This window comes from Notolepis coatsorum, assembly GCF_963971535.1.
Source record: "Notolepis coatsorum genome assembly, chromosome: 18".
Taxonomy (NCBI): Eukaryota; Metazoa; Chordata; class Actinopteri; order Aulopiformes; family Paralepididae; genus Notolepis; species Notolepis coatsorum.
In genome coordinates this window covers 20,011,121-20,029,928 of record NC_140182.1, presented here as the reverse complement: position 1 = coordinate 20,029,928, position 18,808 = coordinate 20,011,121, and the positions used below count along the sequence as shown (strand labels likewise).

Sequence of the window (18,808 nt, the reverse complement as noted above, 5' to 3'; positions counted from 1 at the left end):
GAGCAAAACACTTCACCCCTAACTGCTCCTGATGAGCAGGTCGGCTCCTTGCATGGTCGCCTCCGCTGTCGGTGTGTGAATGTGTGAGTGAATGGGTGAATGTGAGGAACAAAATTGTAAAGCGCTTTTGGATACAAGCTAAATGCAGTCCATTTACCATCCAAGATCATATGGATTCTGTACTTGACCATCATAATCCTGCTGGATGATGATATGGCTCGGGTCTGCTCTTTTGTATTTTATTTTTTTATAATTTTTTTAAACAAACACATAAACAAACATGACGATAAGATATACAAGCATTAGTTGACAGTGCACATCCAATGAAATCACATTTTAGTTAATTGTCTTATATAGGATATACCCTTAATACCTGTTATCTAAAAACCTACACACATATGCTCTAGCTCGTACCCCCCCCCCCCCTCCCGGACCCCCCATTGGATAATCCATCCATTTTCCCTCGCTCCCAACCAGACATTACCATTATATGCTAGCTTTTATTTTCTCCACCACTTCTAACCACAATGTCATTTTGGATTCATTGAGACCCCAAAATTCTTGCTGTAGATATTTCTTGATAGATCACATCGAGATATGTAATAATCATCCGGGTCTGCTCTTGAAGACCAGAAAGTAGAGTTTGGAGCCTGCAGCCTTGGACCTGAGGAAGAAGAGGAAGGGGTCCAGACAGCAGTGGAGGCAGCTTAAACACACAGCCACGTTGAAGTAAATATCGAAGCTCTCTTTTCCGTCCACAAACAGATGCACACAATGCAGGAAGTGGAGAAGTCCAGCGGGGGAGAAACACACCAGGAAGACGAGGAACACCAGAGAGCTGGCCTTGAGGTAATTACTCCATTTGTAGTCAGAACGACTGAGCTTGTAGATGATGCAGGTGTGACACACGGTCGTGACCACCAGGGGCACCATCAGGCCTAGAAGGGCCAGGCCCAGGTTGTAGTAGACTAAGTAGAGCAGGGGAGCGTGGGAGCTGTAATCCAGGGGGGGCAGTACATCGTGGCAGGTGGTGATGTTGTCCAGCTGCTTGCGCTGGTAGGTCTGCCGGACCAGGAGCTCAGGCACCACAGCAGCGGCGAACAACCCCCAGGCGACCAAGCTGGCCCAGGTAGGGAAGGCCTTCTCTGGGAGCCTGTTGCAGAGGAACGGGTGCACCACAGCCAGGTACAGTGAGATACTGATGGTGGCGAGCATTTGGGCAGAGCAGTAGAGGCTGCCATAGAAACACGCGGTGACCAACCGGCAGGCAGTCTCTCCGAGCACCCAGTCGTTGCCATGGAGATGGTACTGGGCCCTGAAGATGAGGGAGATGAGGAAGAGGAGGTCAGAGAGAGCCAAGCTGCAGGTGAAGATGCCAGCGGGCACCTTCCTCACCTTAGTGGCCACTGCACATAAGATGGCAACGTTGGCTGGGATTCCCACAGCAATAATCAATATATAGATACCAGGGATGACCTGTGTACTCAGAGGACCACGGAGGTACCCTGCTGTGCTGTTGCTTAGCAACTGTAGAGCTGGAGGGGCATGAGGGGTGGGGAGAGATACATATGGTGCTTGTGTCCCATTTAGGAAAGAGAGGGACTTGGCCTGAATGACGTCTGGTTCCCCTCTGAATTATCTGGGTCCAGGGAAGGCCACTTCAGAGACATTCCTCCTGCCTTGCTTTCCCCCTTTCCCTGTTAAAAACAGAAGACATAGGAGGTTGTACTACAGTAGATGCCTTCTTAGAATGAAGCCAAAGAACACTGGATAACTATCAACCATAATAACATAATCATATAATAATGTACAATAATAATAATAATAATTAATAATACAAAAGTGTAGTTTGGTGCAGAACAAGAGTGTGGATGGGTCCGTTGTTGTGTTATTGGAGTGGAAATAGGAAAGAGGGGAATAAAGGAAAAATACTCCAATACTCCAGTAACGCAACAACGGACCTGTCACAGGCGCGTGCCCCCCAACAAAACCCCAAGGACGCGCAACTCCACATAATAACGTCAGCATCAACACTAACATAGAACACATGTCGTATATTTATCTAAATAAAACCTGTAAAATTAAACAATAGAAATTATGCACATATATGAAATAGCAAAGAACTAGGTTATTTTCTCTTAGAAAAATAGAGACTCACAGCCATGCCAAATCACCTGTTAGGTTAACCATACATTTGAGTCAACAAGAAGGCTGTTAACTGGCCTCAGTCGAAATGGATCAAAATGACCCATATAAGCATTACAGGAAGGATTAAAATCATCTAGAGGTTTCTGGAAAAGGCCACAGGAGAATTTAGTCAAAAGCTAATAGTGCAACCCTTCACCCTTCACCTAGCAGCTATAGGAAAAAGCCCAGAGTGCCATAAAAATAAGAACAGATCAAATGGCAAACAGATGACACATCTTCCTCCACAACGAACAGGGATGGTGCGCCAAATAACTAAACTTTTAAGTCAAGAAGTGACGGCCTGAAGGCCAACATCCGAGTTCTGTTTACTTTAGCTAAGCAGACCAAACAGGCCATTCTGTGATACCCACTGTTAGGTTGAATGGGTACTATATTTCCATCTGTATGAGGGTCGCATTCAGGGACACTTGGGTAAATCATTCTAAAAGGAAACTAGTTCATATCCCCTCTGTAAGGTCACCTTGTAACGCTGTTTCGCAAGACCCAAATCACTGAGAGGGGAGACCTTCTAGCCAATAGGAAAGCAGGCTCTCTGGGGTGACGGCACTGGATGGCGCAAGGGCTGGGGGGGGTTCTCTCTTCTCTATAAAACCTACAGGTTGAATGATGGAGGTGACACAGAGACACGGAGACACCGAGACGCAGAGAGACACGCAGGGAGAACGGAAAAGCAGAGACGGAGAATCCACCCCACCAGTTCGAGAATAAGAGACGCCACTAAGAAGCCCTCCGGGAAAAGCTGATTAGAGATAGAAAATAATTGATGCTGTGAACCAGATAATTTAAGCTGTTGGATATTCCAATAAAACAACGGTCAGAACCGTTTTCACCCGCAGCGCTGTCTCCGCCTCCACGTGATTTCCAAAGGACCACATTTGAATGAACTGTTACTTTAACGGGAAACACAACGAGCAGAGTAAGCTATTCCACTATACATTAGAGAAAGATCATATAGCTATAACATAGAATCATTGAGAAGATACATTAATCTGGCGCCGTGACTACCGGTCTGTACATCCGAACGGGACCCAGGACAAGGACAACAGAACTTCAAAAACTCTCAGAGCAGAGCAGCGACGCCTGACTACACCATCCTCGAGCAACAACAACCAGCAGAGGCCAAACGGTGAGTTGAAGATGTGTCTGTATTGTCGGGGTTTGTTTGGGCAGATTTCGAACAGGGGTAGAGAATGGTTGCATTGGCGCGATCGAATTAAAACGATTGAGCGCACAGCCGTATCGGCACTAATGAAATGAAGGGGATTGGCGCGATCGGGTTGGACAATAAAATAGTTCAGGTCGCGCACTGCTGAGGGGCTAGAGGATTGCGCCAGGTTAGGCGACAGATACTCTTGTTTAGAATCGTAGGTTCAAATGCAATGACAATAACTGGAGACGTCTGGTTTGTACGTTGCTAAAGACAAATCGACGTCGTACGAATCCGTTTAGTTCTTACGGAACAAGAGCTCTGGAGCGCGTAAGGTAGTCCTCTTAAACCTCGGAAAAATTAGCACTTGTGCACTGGGGGGTTATAAAGATCTGCGCTTATGTTCGAACTAAAAAACTGCACTTAGAAGCGATGAGGCATTATATAAGGACTTTAGTATGTAACAATGTATATATGTTGTTTGGATGAAATAGGATGGCACATGCATGGTATCATAGCTATGATCAAAAGTACGTCATCATAACGCTAAACGTCGCGGATTACTATATTGTTGCAGTATACGGAATAAAGCCGTTTTATACCCGGGAAGCTACTGCTATACAAAGCAGGGCTAATACATGCTAAGCTACGTTGCAAGCTAACGGGGAATGCTGGGGGTTATTAATGTTTAGTACGACTGTTGTATTGAGATGACGGAACTTATAGCTTCATCCATGGTGGCTGAAAAAGGCTACCAAATGATGCTACATGATGTGCAAGGTTGACCAGTGCTAAGAATGATTATGTTGCTGAATGGAAGTATGAGTGTAACTGTGCGGATGAGAGAGAATGTGTGTGAATGAGTCTGCTAGAGGTTATGACTTATGAAGTAAATGTCAAGGTATTTTTTGTATTATTATGAACCAGCTGGTGGCCAAGGCTGCAACGGAGAAACCACACCCCTGTCCTGCCAGCATTAGCTGGCGCGACGGGACTAGCGTGTGGACGCTGTGTTGCGTTTTCGAGTGAATTGAATGAATGACATGTGAGATGGAACCTAGGAGATGTGTAATGTGCGTTGAAATTTTTCAAATCAGGGCTGTAGAAGTTTAAAAGTAATGTAGTAAAGATCAAAGAAAACGGGGATTTTAGAGCTGGTGACGTCATAGGGAGCGTCGGAGCTTGGGGTGCGTTAGATTTGTAATACGGGGCTAGATCGGGAGCGTTAGATTTAAAATACGGAGCAGGCCGGGGCCGGACGGGCGGGCAAACGAGAAAATGATACTGTAAGGTTTATGAACGAATGCTTAATAAATTTAAAATGATGTTATAAAGTATGACTGGGTTGTGCAAAACGTCGCGATGTGTTGTGCCGCTCAAATCAACAGGATAATGGGCCGTGTAGGAAACGCTATTGTAAGGGGCTAGGCTAAGCTAACTAGCCGTGCTAGGCTAATCAAGCGATAGCAACATTGAGCTAAGCTAATTGGGCTAACAGTATTACGCTAATGGTGTTAGCCATAGATATCTATATAGATATCTATGGTGTTAGCAGTGGACAGCTAACTATGCTAAAAATGCTAAGCTAACTATGCTAACATGCTAAAGCTACCTGTGCTAACAATGTTGCATGCTGGGAGTCTCGGGGAATATCGCGTGATGCTATTTTGGCTGGCAGCGGGACCTTGTGTGTGTAAACGTGACGTAAGCCTGTGGCGACGTCTCGCGGGAAGCCATCCTTAATGCCGGACTACGATTCGGTACAGGGAATTCTGGGAATTGGGGTTCATGTTGTGTGAGCACGTCGGCTGACGTCATGGGAGGAGTGGCTGCGTGATGACGCACTTGTCGAATAGAGACAGCAGGGGGCGGTGTTGTCTTTGAAATGGATACACCTCTGCTGTTGCTTCGCCCTCTCTCCCTAGGTTGCCCCCCTCCCTCCCTCCCTCCCTCCCTCTCTCTCTCCCTCCCTCCTTCTCCTCTCCTCTCCTCTCTCTCTCTCCCTCCCTCACCTCCTTTTCTTCCTCCATCCCTCCCTCCCATTTCCACTCCCTCCCTCCTTTTTCCCCCTTTTATGGCTAAAATGGTACAGTATATGAGAAGATACTGGAAGTTTCATCAGGGCCCCCCCTCTCCACTGTAGTCTTCCCTATAGGGTATGCCCCCTCCTGCGCTATTATAATGGGTGCCATCCTGCATTATCACAGTATGCCCCCTCCTGCGCTATTAGAACGGGTGCCATCCTGCATTATCATAGTGTGTGCCCCCTTCCCCTCCCCCCTTCCATCCATCCTGCACTATCATAGTGGGTACCACATTCCATTCCGTCCTTCCATTTATTATATGGTGTGAGCTCCCTATGGTACAGCTCCTTCTCTGGAATCTTTTGTAGTCTCTCCCTTCATAGCTTCTATGGTGTGTGCCCCCCCCCCGCCCCACTGTAGAGATGAGATATCATCTCCCTCTATACCATAGTGTGTGCCCCCCCATGCAGATATAGTACTCTTTTCCCTCCCTCCCTCCCTCCCTCCCTCCCTCCCTCCCTCCCTCCCTCCCTCCCTCCCTCCCTCCCTCCCTCCCTCCCTCCCTCCCTCCCTCCCTCCCACTCCCTCCCTCCCTCCCTCCCTCCCTCCCTCCCTCCCTCCCTCCCTCCCTCTCCTCTCTCTCCCTCCCTCCCTCCCTCCCTCCCTGCCACCCTCTCTCCCTCCCTCTCTCCCTCCCTCCCTCTCTCCCGTTCCTGTGTGCGTATGAGTCACGTGTCTGTTCTAATGTTTGCAAACAATGCACCTTTAGATGTAGTTGTGATGCGCTCTGCTCACGGGGACAAGTTTGTAACATGAGACGCACAGGAGGTCTTGTTTCGCATTTAATTTAACCAGGTGTGTGGAGGCTTGTTTCCTGATACGGGTTCGAAGATAACTTCACAGTTATTGGCAATTTGTTTCCTTATGTCGCTTCCTCCAGGGTTCCAACTTGTGTTGACAGACGGCAACCCTGCTCAAATACGGAGCGTCGGCGCTCTCGCTGGACTAGAAGGGTGCACTCGGTAGAGCACAGATGTCCGCCAGGACGGCAGCCACACATGATAGTGATAATAATGGATTGGATTTGTGATGCGCTTTTTGTTCGATGGGATCCCAGAGTGCTACGCTACAGGTTTAAAACAGTTATAGGGAAGAAATAGAACATGGTTAATTAGAAACATAGAATAAACGGAGGATTTAAAAAACGAGGGCGATAAAGTTAAAGTAGGAGGCTGACAGTCGAAGGCCTTTTTGAACAGGTGGAGTTTCGGCCTGCCTTCTCCCTCCCCCGTCCCCCCCTCCTCCCTTCGTCTCGCCGTCTCTCTTCTTCTTTCCCTCTCTCCCTCCCTCCCTCCCTCTCTCCCTGCATCCCTCCCTCCCCCATTCCCTTCTCCCTCTCTCCGTCCCTTGGGGTATAGTGGTGGCTTTTAGGAACTCCATGCAAAGACCATTAGTTGTATTAAGCTGTGGGTTAACTGGACCAGGCTATACGGTGAAGTCTGCTGGTTGATTCTGGAAATAGAAAGGTAATAAATAAGTCTCCCGTCATAGCTCCCCCCCTCCCTTCATCTGTCTGTGCCCCCCCTCCCTCCATCTGTCCTCCCTCTCTCCCTCCCTGTCTTCCTCCCGCTCTCCCTCCCTCCCTCCCTCCCGGTATCTCCCCTTCCCTCAGTCTGTCCCTCTCTCCCAGATGGACTTTGTTGGTTGATTGGTGGATTAGAAACTTTATCAGAATGGGTAATACAGTACGGCTCAATACACACGATTGTTAAGGGGATGCAGACCGGGAAAGACTTTCGTCTTGTTTACATCGGGGTCCCCCATTTTCGGTTCATCAGGACATACATGACATGCGGTTAGTTAGAGTATTCGAGTTAGGTTGCCCTTATGGTGGGCTTGAGGCAGTGGTTGTATTAAAATAGTGTTTACTTTACGGAAGGATAAGTTAATATTCATGGTCGTTTGGGAACTCCTCTTCCGTATGTATGTCTCTCCCCCCCCTCTGTCTCTCCTTGTGTTTCTCTCTGTGTCTCTCCTTCTCTCCCTCCCTTCATTTCTCCACGTGCGCCCCCCTCGATGCCTTGCCTTCAAATGGATTGTGGGTACGTTACGGACCGTTTCTGGTTGGGGTCCCTCCAACCCCCAGACTGGCCCTCTTGAGTGTGGCGTGTGTGTTTGGGCTGGGGGCAAGGAGTTGGAGCATTTGTTATAAGGGAGGTGGGTTTTACATTAGGTTGGTTTTGGTTAGAGACGGTTGTGGCGTGTTTTTTGTTTTTCATTTTAGGGAAGGTGCCAGTCCCCTAGTTTCCCCCTTCGGTTGGGGTCCTTGGAGGCAGGGTTGGCTTTGCGTCTTGTTGTGTGTTATTGGTTGGGTGGTTGTTTTAAACTACGTAGCTGTTATGTATGTGAAATAGGTGCCGGTACAGGTGATGGTTGGACGAGTTGTGATATTCCTTGGAAGGGGGTTTGGGGTGTTTTCGTTCAGGTTCGAAACTGAGGGAAGATGCTTTGGGCTGTGAGATGACGGGTCTCTGTGGATTCAGGGATCATGGCGAATGTTGCGGTGGGTATAGTACTGGGGTTCATGAATTTAATAACGTGGGCAACTGGGCTATGTAACGGTCAGGGGTTTAGTGACCTAAGTTGCTAAAGATAAATTTTTTCCCGTGATAGTGGTTGGAAGCAGTGACGCCACCAAAAGGTTTTTTTTGGTGGTGTGAGGGGGTATGTGTGGAAATATAATGTAGAATGGTGTTGTATGAAGAATGTGATGAAGGCGTGAGATGTAAATGTGGTGAGAAATGTAGGAAGAAGTATAGTTTTTGATTTTCATAGTAGAAAGCAAGTAGGGAAGTTAATATTACATTTATACATAGTTAATACGCGGAGCAGTCATTTAAAGTATAAATTATGACAATTTCAACAAGGCAAAAAGAAATTGGAACAGATGGCTAACCAAGTTTACCATTTGTTAGAATTGATAGGTTGTGTGGAACTTAATGATTATGTTCCCCAGAGAACCAAAGGTGAAGGGAACACACAAAGGATTGGAACCTCCAGTTTCCGGTTGGACAAACGGACAAAAACAAGTAAAGCCGTATCGTTATATTCAAGTAGATCACACCGAATCTCTCTAGAAGAATTAGTATAGGAATGCCCGACATTTCCAATGCATAAATATTGAGGAAATGACAAGGGAAATGCCACTGTATTAAGTGTTATGTTTTTGCTTTCTTTTTGCACAGGCTCGGCGAGGACTAGGGCTCTGGCGATTTCAATACCAATTGGGGAAATGGCTATATGAGCCTTGGTATAGTATGAATGATAAGAAAATTGTCAATCCCTGTCTGCACCGGTAAAAATTTGACAGTGTGAGTGTTTTAACTCAAGTAAGTAGAAGTAGTGGAAGACAGAGAAACTTGTTTTTTCAAACGGTGATTACAAGAGTGTGTTGAAAGTGGAATGAATGACAGTAACATAGGAAGTTCACTTTAGTGGGACATTTGATAGGAACAACTGAAGCGTTAAATGCAGTAACAATAGGATAACAACAACAACGATATGGAGGAGGGCCTTAGTGATCGGGCCATTGGGGGGAGTAGGCCGAGGGCCTCTGCAGACATTTCCCAGATAGACTATACCAGTGATGATCTGATTGATTTGAATATGGACTTCTCTCATGTGACCAGTACGACAGAAGGACTTGGAATGATGACTTTGATTCCAACACAGGGGAGTGAACCAGTGACAACGGTGTTACTCCAACCAGAACCGATTCAAGCTGGAGTGTCCATTGCAGGCGACTGCGGTTTAACCAAGGGGCAGAAAAAGAGACTGAGGTTACAGCCGTCCCACGAAGTCCACTCTGGCCGGAGGGCTGGAACTGAGACCGACAGCAGGTATGGAATACACGAACAGTTTCTACAGCCCACCCGTTTCCCACATCCATCCTGCCCTCAGCACCAAAGCCAAGATGGGAGGCGGAGCCCAACGATGGGACGTCAAGCCGCCCGTGCTGAGATGGGGGAAGAGGCAACATACTATAGACAACAGAGAGCGTTTGTGACGGCGTTCGAACAACACGAGGCAGTTCATCGAGATCTGATGAAGACACAGCTGGAGATCGGTCAAGCCGCACACGAGACTCAGAGACTGGGACGAGAACTGGCGAGAAAGACTGTGCTACTAGAAGCGACAGCTGTTGAGATCATGCTTCGGGCGTCTGACCTAGGCCGCTGTGATCAAAGAGTGCCCTGTGCTCCGTTGCCCGGACAGGGAACTGGGCCGCAACAGGGTGAACAGAACCGCAGGAGGGGTGAGTTTCCAGGCCCCTCCCAACAAGAGAAGGCCCGAGGAGAGGCAGCAGAAAAGGACAGGTATGCCCCTCTCTCCTCCAGGCAACAGGACATGCGACCAGAGGACAGGAGAGGGGTGGACCTGGAGAGGACGGTGGGAGGCCAGCCGAGAGACTGTGGGAGTTGTGGTAAACTGGGTGAACTGGAACCCCTGGGATGGCCGGCGTCGGCTGTGTGCTGGGGTTGTGGGGAGGTTGGCCATTTCGCTCGGTCATGTGACAAAGGGTGGAGGCCTCAGCGAACGTCCAGAAAGAAGCAAGAGTCCAAACAGGGTTGCTGGGAATGTGGAGAGTTGGGACATTGTCAGAGGGGGTGTCTGCATAGGTCATAGGTTAATTAAGAACGAGGCAGGAATGCACAAGCGGAGCTAATAGTGCTCGGGAAAATAGAGTTATTAATAAGTTAAAATGGGAAGAAGGACTGATTGGAACAAAAAATAGAATAAAAAATATATAGGAGCGTTGATACATTAGATTATGAGTGGAAGCGACTAAGATGGATGTGCAACTAACAGGGAGAGGTGAAATGACTGACAGATGCATGAGCCAATCGTACTAACAGTTAAATAATAGACCAATCATGGGTTTTCCTTTTTGCTACAGTGTGTCTGATCAACTCTTGCTGTGGCAGTGAGGAAAACGTAAGGGAGAATGGTATGGTGGACGATTTTTGGTATCTCCCACCTGTGCAGCCTGGCCCGGCTGCACAGATTGGAGAGAGAGAGAAAAATGGTCACCGCAATGGCTCTTGTGGTCATGTGAACTCTGACCCAGACGGTGTCAGAGAAGGGTTAAACAGTTGATATTAGACATAATATTAAACAGAGTTAATAACAAAGGACTATTTTAGTAGTGATGATACATACTTGATCCAATGGTGGTCAAGGAGACTTTAAAAAAAAAAAAAAAAAAAAAAATTAATTTAATTTCTTTACTTCATTTCTTTTTAATTTTTAATTTTTATTTCTTAGTGATTATGCGGGGGTATTTATGCCTCTAGCTGATAGTTTAATTCTGTTGATGGGTGTGTTGCATGAAGGCACTCACGAATTTTTGTTTATGTTTGTTTGCAATTTTCTTTGTTTTTGTTTGACACTCTATTTTTTTTTAGGAACTGACTGGCTGGGAGGGATCTCTCGCCGGTCAGGGATAGCAGGTGGTGGTGACACAGCGGGACTGGTAGGAATGTCTAATATAATGGGCTGGAAACTAAGGGTGGACGGGAGCTGGTTCATGATTTAGTTTTCCGCTCATTGAGAGTCCAGGAGTGGATTCTGGGGAGTTGTGTCACTTTTTTGGGTTTGGTAAGTGTTGGGCGAACGTGTTTCTCTGTTTATAGGTAAGCTCTGTAGATTTTGGTCACCATTGGCCAAATAGTTTACAAGTAGGGTGCAGACGTGTGAAATTGATAATTGGCTTATGGGGGACTCTGCACCGGCTTGTTGAGGGCTGGCAGAGTGTGTGGGATGTGTGTTTAAAGGGACTGTGGGTTGTTACCATGCACATAGGTTCTGTTGGTGGTTGACCTCGTCTAGAGCTGGCTGTCCGGACCGAGGAGGCTGTCTGGGAACAAGGTATTGATAGTGTAATAAATGGTTATTCCACTTTCAAGGGTGGAGTGGTGATTGTGTTGAACTTGAGATATTTGATCTAGTAAGATAGTACAGCACAAAAATGAATGAGACAAAGGTGATTTGATTGAATATTAACAATTGAAGCTGTGGAATATATAGATAACGAATTTGGAAAAAGAGTGTTGTCAAATACAGAACAGTAAAAATGTATCTGTGCGAAAATGAGACCTTCCAATCCATTGTGTGTTTGCAAATAACAATCCAAAATGCAAAAAAGGACAGAGGGAAAATCGTTTCCTTCTGTGGAAAATCGGAGCAGTACCAAAAACTGCATACAACAAAGAAGAGGCTGTGGTTAGCACAAAATACAACAAGAAGAAAACAGTCAAAACGAGGTAGCCGTAAAGACCTCAGGAGGTTTAAACAGGGATAACTGACAGGGATGAAAGCGAAGAATAATTGAGGCCTCAGTGGTCTTTTCAAGGAGAAGAGATGATTTATGTTTGCTTGTTTGAATCTCCCTAGATGTTTAGAGTGTTAATCTTTTGGGTAGGATGTATTAATCTTTTCTTGCAGAGTCAATTACACAAAACAGACACATTGAAGCTAAGTAAACATGGATAAAATAGTCTAAACAAAAAAAGCTGTTATTGAAAGAGTGTTTCCTTGTAAAAACAGGAACAGCTTTCTTAGTCTAAAGTCATAGTAATAACTGATATTGTGTGTGACTGGGGAAGAAGCCAACGGAAAGAGTGAATGATGATTTTGTAACTGTACAGACGGAAATGGGTTTGGTAGTTCGATTTGTGTAAATTTTGGATTTTTTGAATTTTTTGAAAATATTAGCAAAAATGATAATTATGGTTTAACATGTTTAATTTAGAACATATTGGTGCTATATAGTGGGTTATGAAACCCACTAAGGGTGGATTGTCGTATATTTATCTAAATAAAACCTGTAAAATTAAACAATAGAAATTATGCACATATATGAAATAGCAAAGAACTAGGTTATTTTCTCTTAGAAAAATAGAGACTCACAGCCATGCCAAATCACCTGTTAGGTTAACCATACATTTGAGTCAACAAGAAGGCTGTTAACTGGCCTCAGTCGAAATGGATCAAAATGACCCATATAAGCATTACAGGAAGGATTAAAATCATCTAGAGGTTTCTGGAAAAGGCCACAGGAGAATTTAGTCAAAAGCTAATAGTGCAACCCTTCACCCTTCACCTAGCAGCTATAGGAAAAAGCCCAGAGTGCCATAAAAATAAGAACAGATCAAATGGCAAACAGATGACACATCTTCCTCCACAACGAACAGGGATGGTGCGCCAAATAACTAAACTTTTAAGTCAAGAAGTGACGGCCTGAAGGCCAACATCCGAGTTCTGTTTACTTTAGCTAAGCAGACCAAACAGGCCATTCTGTGATACCCACTGTTAGGTTGAATGGGTACTATATTTCCATCTGTATGAGGGTCGCATTCAGGGACACTTGGGTAAATCATTCTAAAAGGAAACTAGTTCATATCCCCTCTGTAAGGTCACCTTGTAACGCTGTTTCGCAAGACCCAAATCACTGAGAGGGGAGACCTTCTAGCCAATAGGAAAGCAGGCTCTCTGGGGTGACGGCACTGGATGGCGCAAGGGCTGGGGGGGGTTCTCTCTTCTCTATAAAACCTACAGGTTGAATGATGGAGGTGACACAGAGACACGGAGACACCGAGACGCAGAGAGACACGCAGGGAGAACGGAAAAGCAGAGACGGAGAATCCACCCCACCAGTTCGAGAATAAGAGACGCCACTAAGAAGCCCTCCGGGAAAAGCTGATTAGAGATAGAAAATAATTGATGCTGTGAACCAGATAATTTAAGCTGTTGGATATTCCAATAAAACAACGGTCAGAACCGTTTTCACCCGCAGCGCTGTCTCCGCCTCCACGTGATTTCCAAAGGACCACATTTGAATGAACTGTTACTTTAACGGGAAACACAACGAGCAGAGTAAGCTATTCCACTATACATTAGAGAAAGATCATATAGCTATAACATAGAATCATTGAGAAGATACATTACACATTAAATAGCTTACATACATTATACATTACATACTAGCTAACGTTAAACATGGATGACGAAAAATGTATCACAGTTATTCAGAACTACAAGGAACGATACGATCCGAGCTGTTGACCCTGGACGGTTGTGTGTGGTGTGGGGGGCTAAGCGTTATGAATTGAAATGGGGGACCCTGATGTAAACAAGACAAAAGTCTTTCTCTGGTCTGCATACCCTTAACTCATTGGGCGCCAATAACGAGTATACTCGTGTTTCGCCGCCAACGATTGAGCGCCAAAAACGAGTATACTTGTTTTTGGATCTTTTGATCTTTTTCCTTTGATCCCCGTTCTAAACACTCAGCCGGAGCTCCCTGGCACATCTGCCTACGTTGGAATTGCAATGACGATCGAATCTCGCCAGGTGGCAGTATCGCCTACCTTATGAACATGCATGGGCCAGCTTAGTACCAGCCCCACAGCCCCCAAACAACTAGGTACTCATTGTGAGCAGCAGTGAGCAGGTGTCGTAAATTAAATTGATCAAAATGACCCGTATAAGCATTACAGGAGGGATCAAAATCATCTAGCGGTTTCTGGAAAAGGCCATAGGAGAATTCAGTCAAAGGCTAACAGTGCAACCTTTCACCCTTCACCTAGTAGCTATAGGAAAAAGCCCGGAGTACCATAAAAATAAGAACAGATCAAATGGCAAACAGATGAAACCTCTTTCCCCACACAACAAAGTGGGATGGAGGGCCCAATACTTAACTTTAAGTCAGGCCTGAAGGCCGGCACCAGAGTTCTGTTTACTTTAGCTAAGCAGTCCAAACAGACCTTTCTGGAATACCCACTGTTAGGTTGAGTGGGTACTATATTTCCATCTGTATGAGGGTCGCATTCAGGGACACTTGGGTAAATCATTCTAAAAGGAAACTAGTTCACATCCCCTCTGTAAGGTCACCTTGTAACGCTGCTTCGTAAGACCCAAATCACTTAGAGGGGAGACCAAGTTAAACAAAATAGGGTTTAGAACTTAAACTAAGACAAAGTAAGATTAAAACAACTATTACCTTTTCTCCTGATACATTGATTAACTATGGAGTTTATGCATCAAACATTGTACACATGTTTTCACAGAAAAACTGTGACCTCAATTGTCTAATTCCGAATTAGGATTATATAGTCTAGCACAGTCTGGAATGTAACAGTAAAAAGCATTTGGTAAAACTAGAATAATAATACTGTATTTCTCATCTGTTGGAAAGTTGTGTATGAATTGAAAAGTGGGGACCCTGATGTAAACATGGACAAAAGGGCTTTCTCTGATCTATATCCCCTTGGCAGAATTGTATGTATTGTGCTGTGCTGTACCCATTCTGCAATCTGTTAGCAAAGTATTCATTCATTTATTCAATTAAAATTCAATGTTAGTCCGTTTCATTACAAGGAAGAACGAGCCGAAAATAGTCATTTCACTTCCTTATTGGTCAGGGAACCCAGTTCTTTCGTGTTAAGCCAATTAGAGCAGGAACCGGAGTCTCTGTTCTGTGACATCACGGGGCAGAGACTCGACCACTGGGCGGGGTTTGGGTGATTCCTATATTTACCACAGGTTGAGAGACATGGAGAGGACGCACGGAGACCAGCAGACCACGTCGACGCACGGAGACCAGCAGACCACGTCGACGCACGGAGACCAGCAGACCACGTCGACGCACGGAGAGCATCATCTTGAGACGACCCCCAAAACCTACGCTGAAAACTATCCAATCGAGACGTGCTGCAGATGCTGATTAGACATAGAAAAGTTGACAAGAACTTTAAGCTGTTTGGATCTTCCAATAAACGACGGCTAGACTGTCTTTGTACCTTTCGCGCCTGGCTCCGACTCCAAATCATTTATAAGAACATTTGAACAAAACGTGTGAGTACCACAGCAGAGATACGATAGAGATCCACTATACGATCCTGAGACTTTAGATAATAGAATCCTTGAAGAGACACGTTAAGGACACGCACGTTCGACAATCGCGATCGCCTAGACTGCGAACTATTGGATATTATGAAAAAGACTAAATGGATTATATGGATGATGATTATGGATGATAAGGTGCATTTCTACCAGACTATATTGGACTAAGCACTACTGGTAAAAACGTTAAAAAAAATATATAATCAAACCGACCGATGAGGAAACCTATTCAGCTCCGTGGTATAGTCTGGCCCGATCACACAATAGTAACCTGCAATGCAATGGCGAGCGAATTATTGGATATTATGAAGAAGAAGACTAAACGGATTATATGGATGATGATTATGGATGATAAAGTGCGTTTCCACCAGACTATGATGTTGGACTATGTTGGACTCAGCACTACTGGTAAAACGTAAAAAAAAAACTATAATCAAACCGACTGATGAGGAAACCTATTCGGCTCCGTCTATAGTCTGGCCGAGCAGATGAAGAAGACGGATGAGGGCTACCTAACGTTATATGTATTGATCCTGTTCTGATTCAAGACACTTTTGGACTCAAAGTGAGAAATGGAGTACAGTACCTCTAAACCAAAGGTAACGTCTATTTTACGTGTACTCCATCATAAAACATGCGTTTATATGATCGCAGCGTCGGATAAACGACCCCCCCCCCCTCCCCCCTCCCAGGCCTTGTGAAGAAACAAGGTAATGTGTTTACCTTTGACCTGGCAATAATATAGGTTTCAAGCGAGCAGCCACGAGATTTGCGCATACGCTGCACAAAACGCTTCATCTCACGATCTAGAAAACCAGCCTGGATTATTTTGAAACGGGGCAATGTTTATCTTGGGTTTGTGAATGAACGAGGGTATATAAAATATAAAATAAAGTTTTCAATCAATCAATTAGGGGTATAAAGGTACACGTATCCGTACCGAACCGTTTCAGTACTGGACCTTAGGTTCAGTACGGCTGTGTACCGAACGAAAACGGTATGTTAACCACTAATGACCGCCCAGCGGGGGCCGTAATTTTCTATTTTTTATTATTCATTTCAATATAGAATATTCGTTGACAGCCCTACAAGTACAATTAGTTACTGCACACTACATCACCCCTGAGTGGAACATGGAAAGCCAAACTTTCCCCCACTGTACCGAAAACCCGTACCGAACCGTGACTTCAAAACCGAGGTACGTACCGAACCGTGGTTTTTGTGTACCGTTAAACCCCTACAATTAATCAATCTATCAGCGATTGTTGCTGAGCGACGTTCGCTCGCCTGCCGTGTGCTTTGGACTTTAGACATTTATTGGACCCGTTGCTCGCGGAGTTTACATAGAAACAGCGCGACTCGCAAGAGGAGTTATCACAGGCTGTAGAACGCAAGGCTGAAGAGCTGCCATAGCTTCTAAATGTATCCTCCTCCTCAGTGATAGGGTCACTGATATCCTGCAACCTGTGTTCTACCTGTCGCTGGACTTCAACTGGCTGACTTCTCAAGAGGTACTGATCAATGCGGCCAACCTGCACCCCCTCTACCGAGCACTTCTTCCTTCCCTGATGTTACTTTCTGCTATAAACTGGAGCTCTCCCTCTACCGCTCCACCCCTGCCCTGCATTGATGTATTCATCTTACTCGTCAATCAAATCAAATCAAATGTATTTATATAGCCTGAGATCACAAGGCATTGCCCCCATGGGCTGCAGATTCAAGGAGAAACATCAACGGACCAACAAGAACAAAAACAAAAACAAAATGAAATCCAGATATGCAACAGTCCCAGACTTTCCCCAAATGAAGATATGGAACGACTCACTAAAACCTAGCAATATATACATGAAATGAAACGCATATACATAGATACACGGTAGCAATAGTAACTAAGGTACAGAAACAGTAACGGTACAGTAACAGCCCTACCTTCAGCGTGGACCACCACTCCTAGGAACACAGAGGAGATAAGCAGAAGCAGCAAACCCTTCCCTGGCATGATGTCTGACACTGAACATGCTCTCTCTCTGTCTGTGAGCGGTGGAGGCACAGACTCCTCCCCTTTCCCAGGACTGCTGCTTGAGAACTGGGAAGAGGAAGAGAGCTCGACACATAGATATATACATAGTAGTGCTGTCAGATTAAAAAAATTAATCTAATTAATTACATGATTTGTAATTAATTAATCTAATTAATCACATTTTAATCACATAACCATTTTAGGCCTGATATTTTATATTCTATATAATCATATTTCAAATAGCATGTGTCCGGATGGCAGAATTCAGTACTGTATCTACAAAACCTTCTGTTTAATCATCTTCCCTTTATTAATTTGCTTAGATTTTTCAGGTCTGGTAAATTTTAGCATGGTCTTATTCAGTAAAAAAAAAGAAGAATTGAATTGAATTGATATTCTCATTTGGTTCATTACAATTTACTCAAGCCTTGTAACAGACACAGTATTTCTGACACTGGGAATACATTCCCTGAGATCCATAGATGTCCCTAGAATCAGATACCAAGAACATGCAAATGGGCCATTAAAAAAAAAGTTTGTAAATGTTTATTCTACGTTCTTATGGAATGAATGAGATTAAAAAAAAATATTATAAAAAATAATCTTTTATTTTATTTTTTATAAATGAATTTTGAGTTAATTTTCATAACGCGATAATTTGCTGTGTAATTAATTAATCTAATTAATGCGATAAACTGACAGCCCTAATACATAGATATATATATATAAAGTAAACACTACTAGATGGCTCAAGGCGGATCGGGGTGAAGACATGGTTGGATCAACGCAGGATTGATATCATATAGCCCTTCACTAGGATGTACACCAAAAAGAATATTCCGATTATCTGATCGCGAGTCCCAGTATTGGTGTCGATTGTGTCGCCAACATAATCCACCACACATCATGCATCGGGAGCATTTGACGCTTCTCAATCGGATCGTTATAACCGCTCCATTTGCCCGACAAAGAAAAGTGCTCCCGGTGACATTTGACCATTGCACAGGCCAAGATACAAGGTTTCAAAGGGTGCTTGATACCGCCGTCTAGCTGGATACGGCCGGTATTGCACTTTGGCCATCTCAGACTCATTCCCTATGGTAACACAGAGGTCCCCGGATGAATAATGAATAAAAATATTGAAAAAAAAGGAAAAACGATCAAATAAGGTATATATACGTGGTTGGCGTTCAAAGGATGGCGTCCAATAAAGTATATAAACGTTGTTGGCGGGGAATGAGTTATGGTGTTGATCTGCACAAACAAAAATACTCTTAACTCGCTGAAATCTGGACAGATTTACAAACGTTATTAATGTGGCTATGATTCTCGCTTGGAATACATTTTTTTATTTGTATTTTTTATTTTCATATGAAAGTCCATTATAAGTATGCAGTATGATAACTACATCTCTGACGTTAACAAACAAACGGTTAAAAATTTAGC

General features: G+C 44.6%; 1 protein-coding gene across 1 annotated transcript; it reads right to left on the bottom strand.

The window, feature by feature from the left end:
* Positions 1–606: 606 nt before the first annotated feature.
* LOC311245263 (proteinase-activated receptor 3-like) lies at positions 607–17,341 on the bottom strand (the record flags this gene model as incomplete). The annotated part of the gene is made up of 2 exons (XM_084335099.1): positions 607–1,574; positions 17,272–17,341. 2 exons carry the CDS (start codon positions 17,339–17,341, stop codon positions 607–609), a joined length of 1,038 nt encoding a protein of 345 aa, XP_084191225.1.
* Between the last annotated feature and the right edge of the window lie 1,467 nt (positions 17,342–18,808).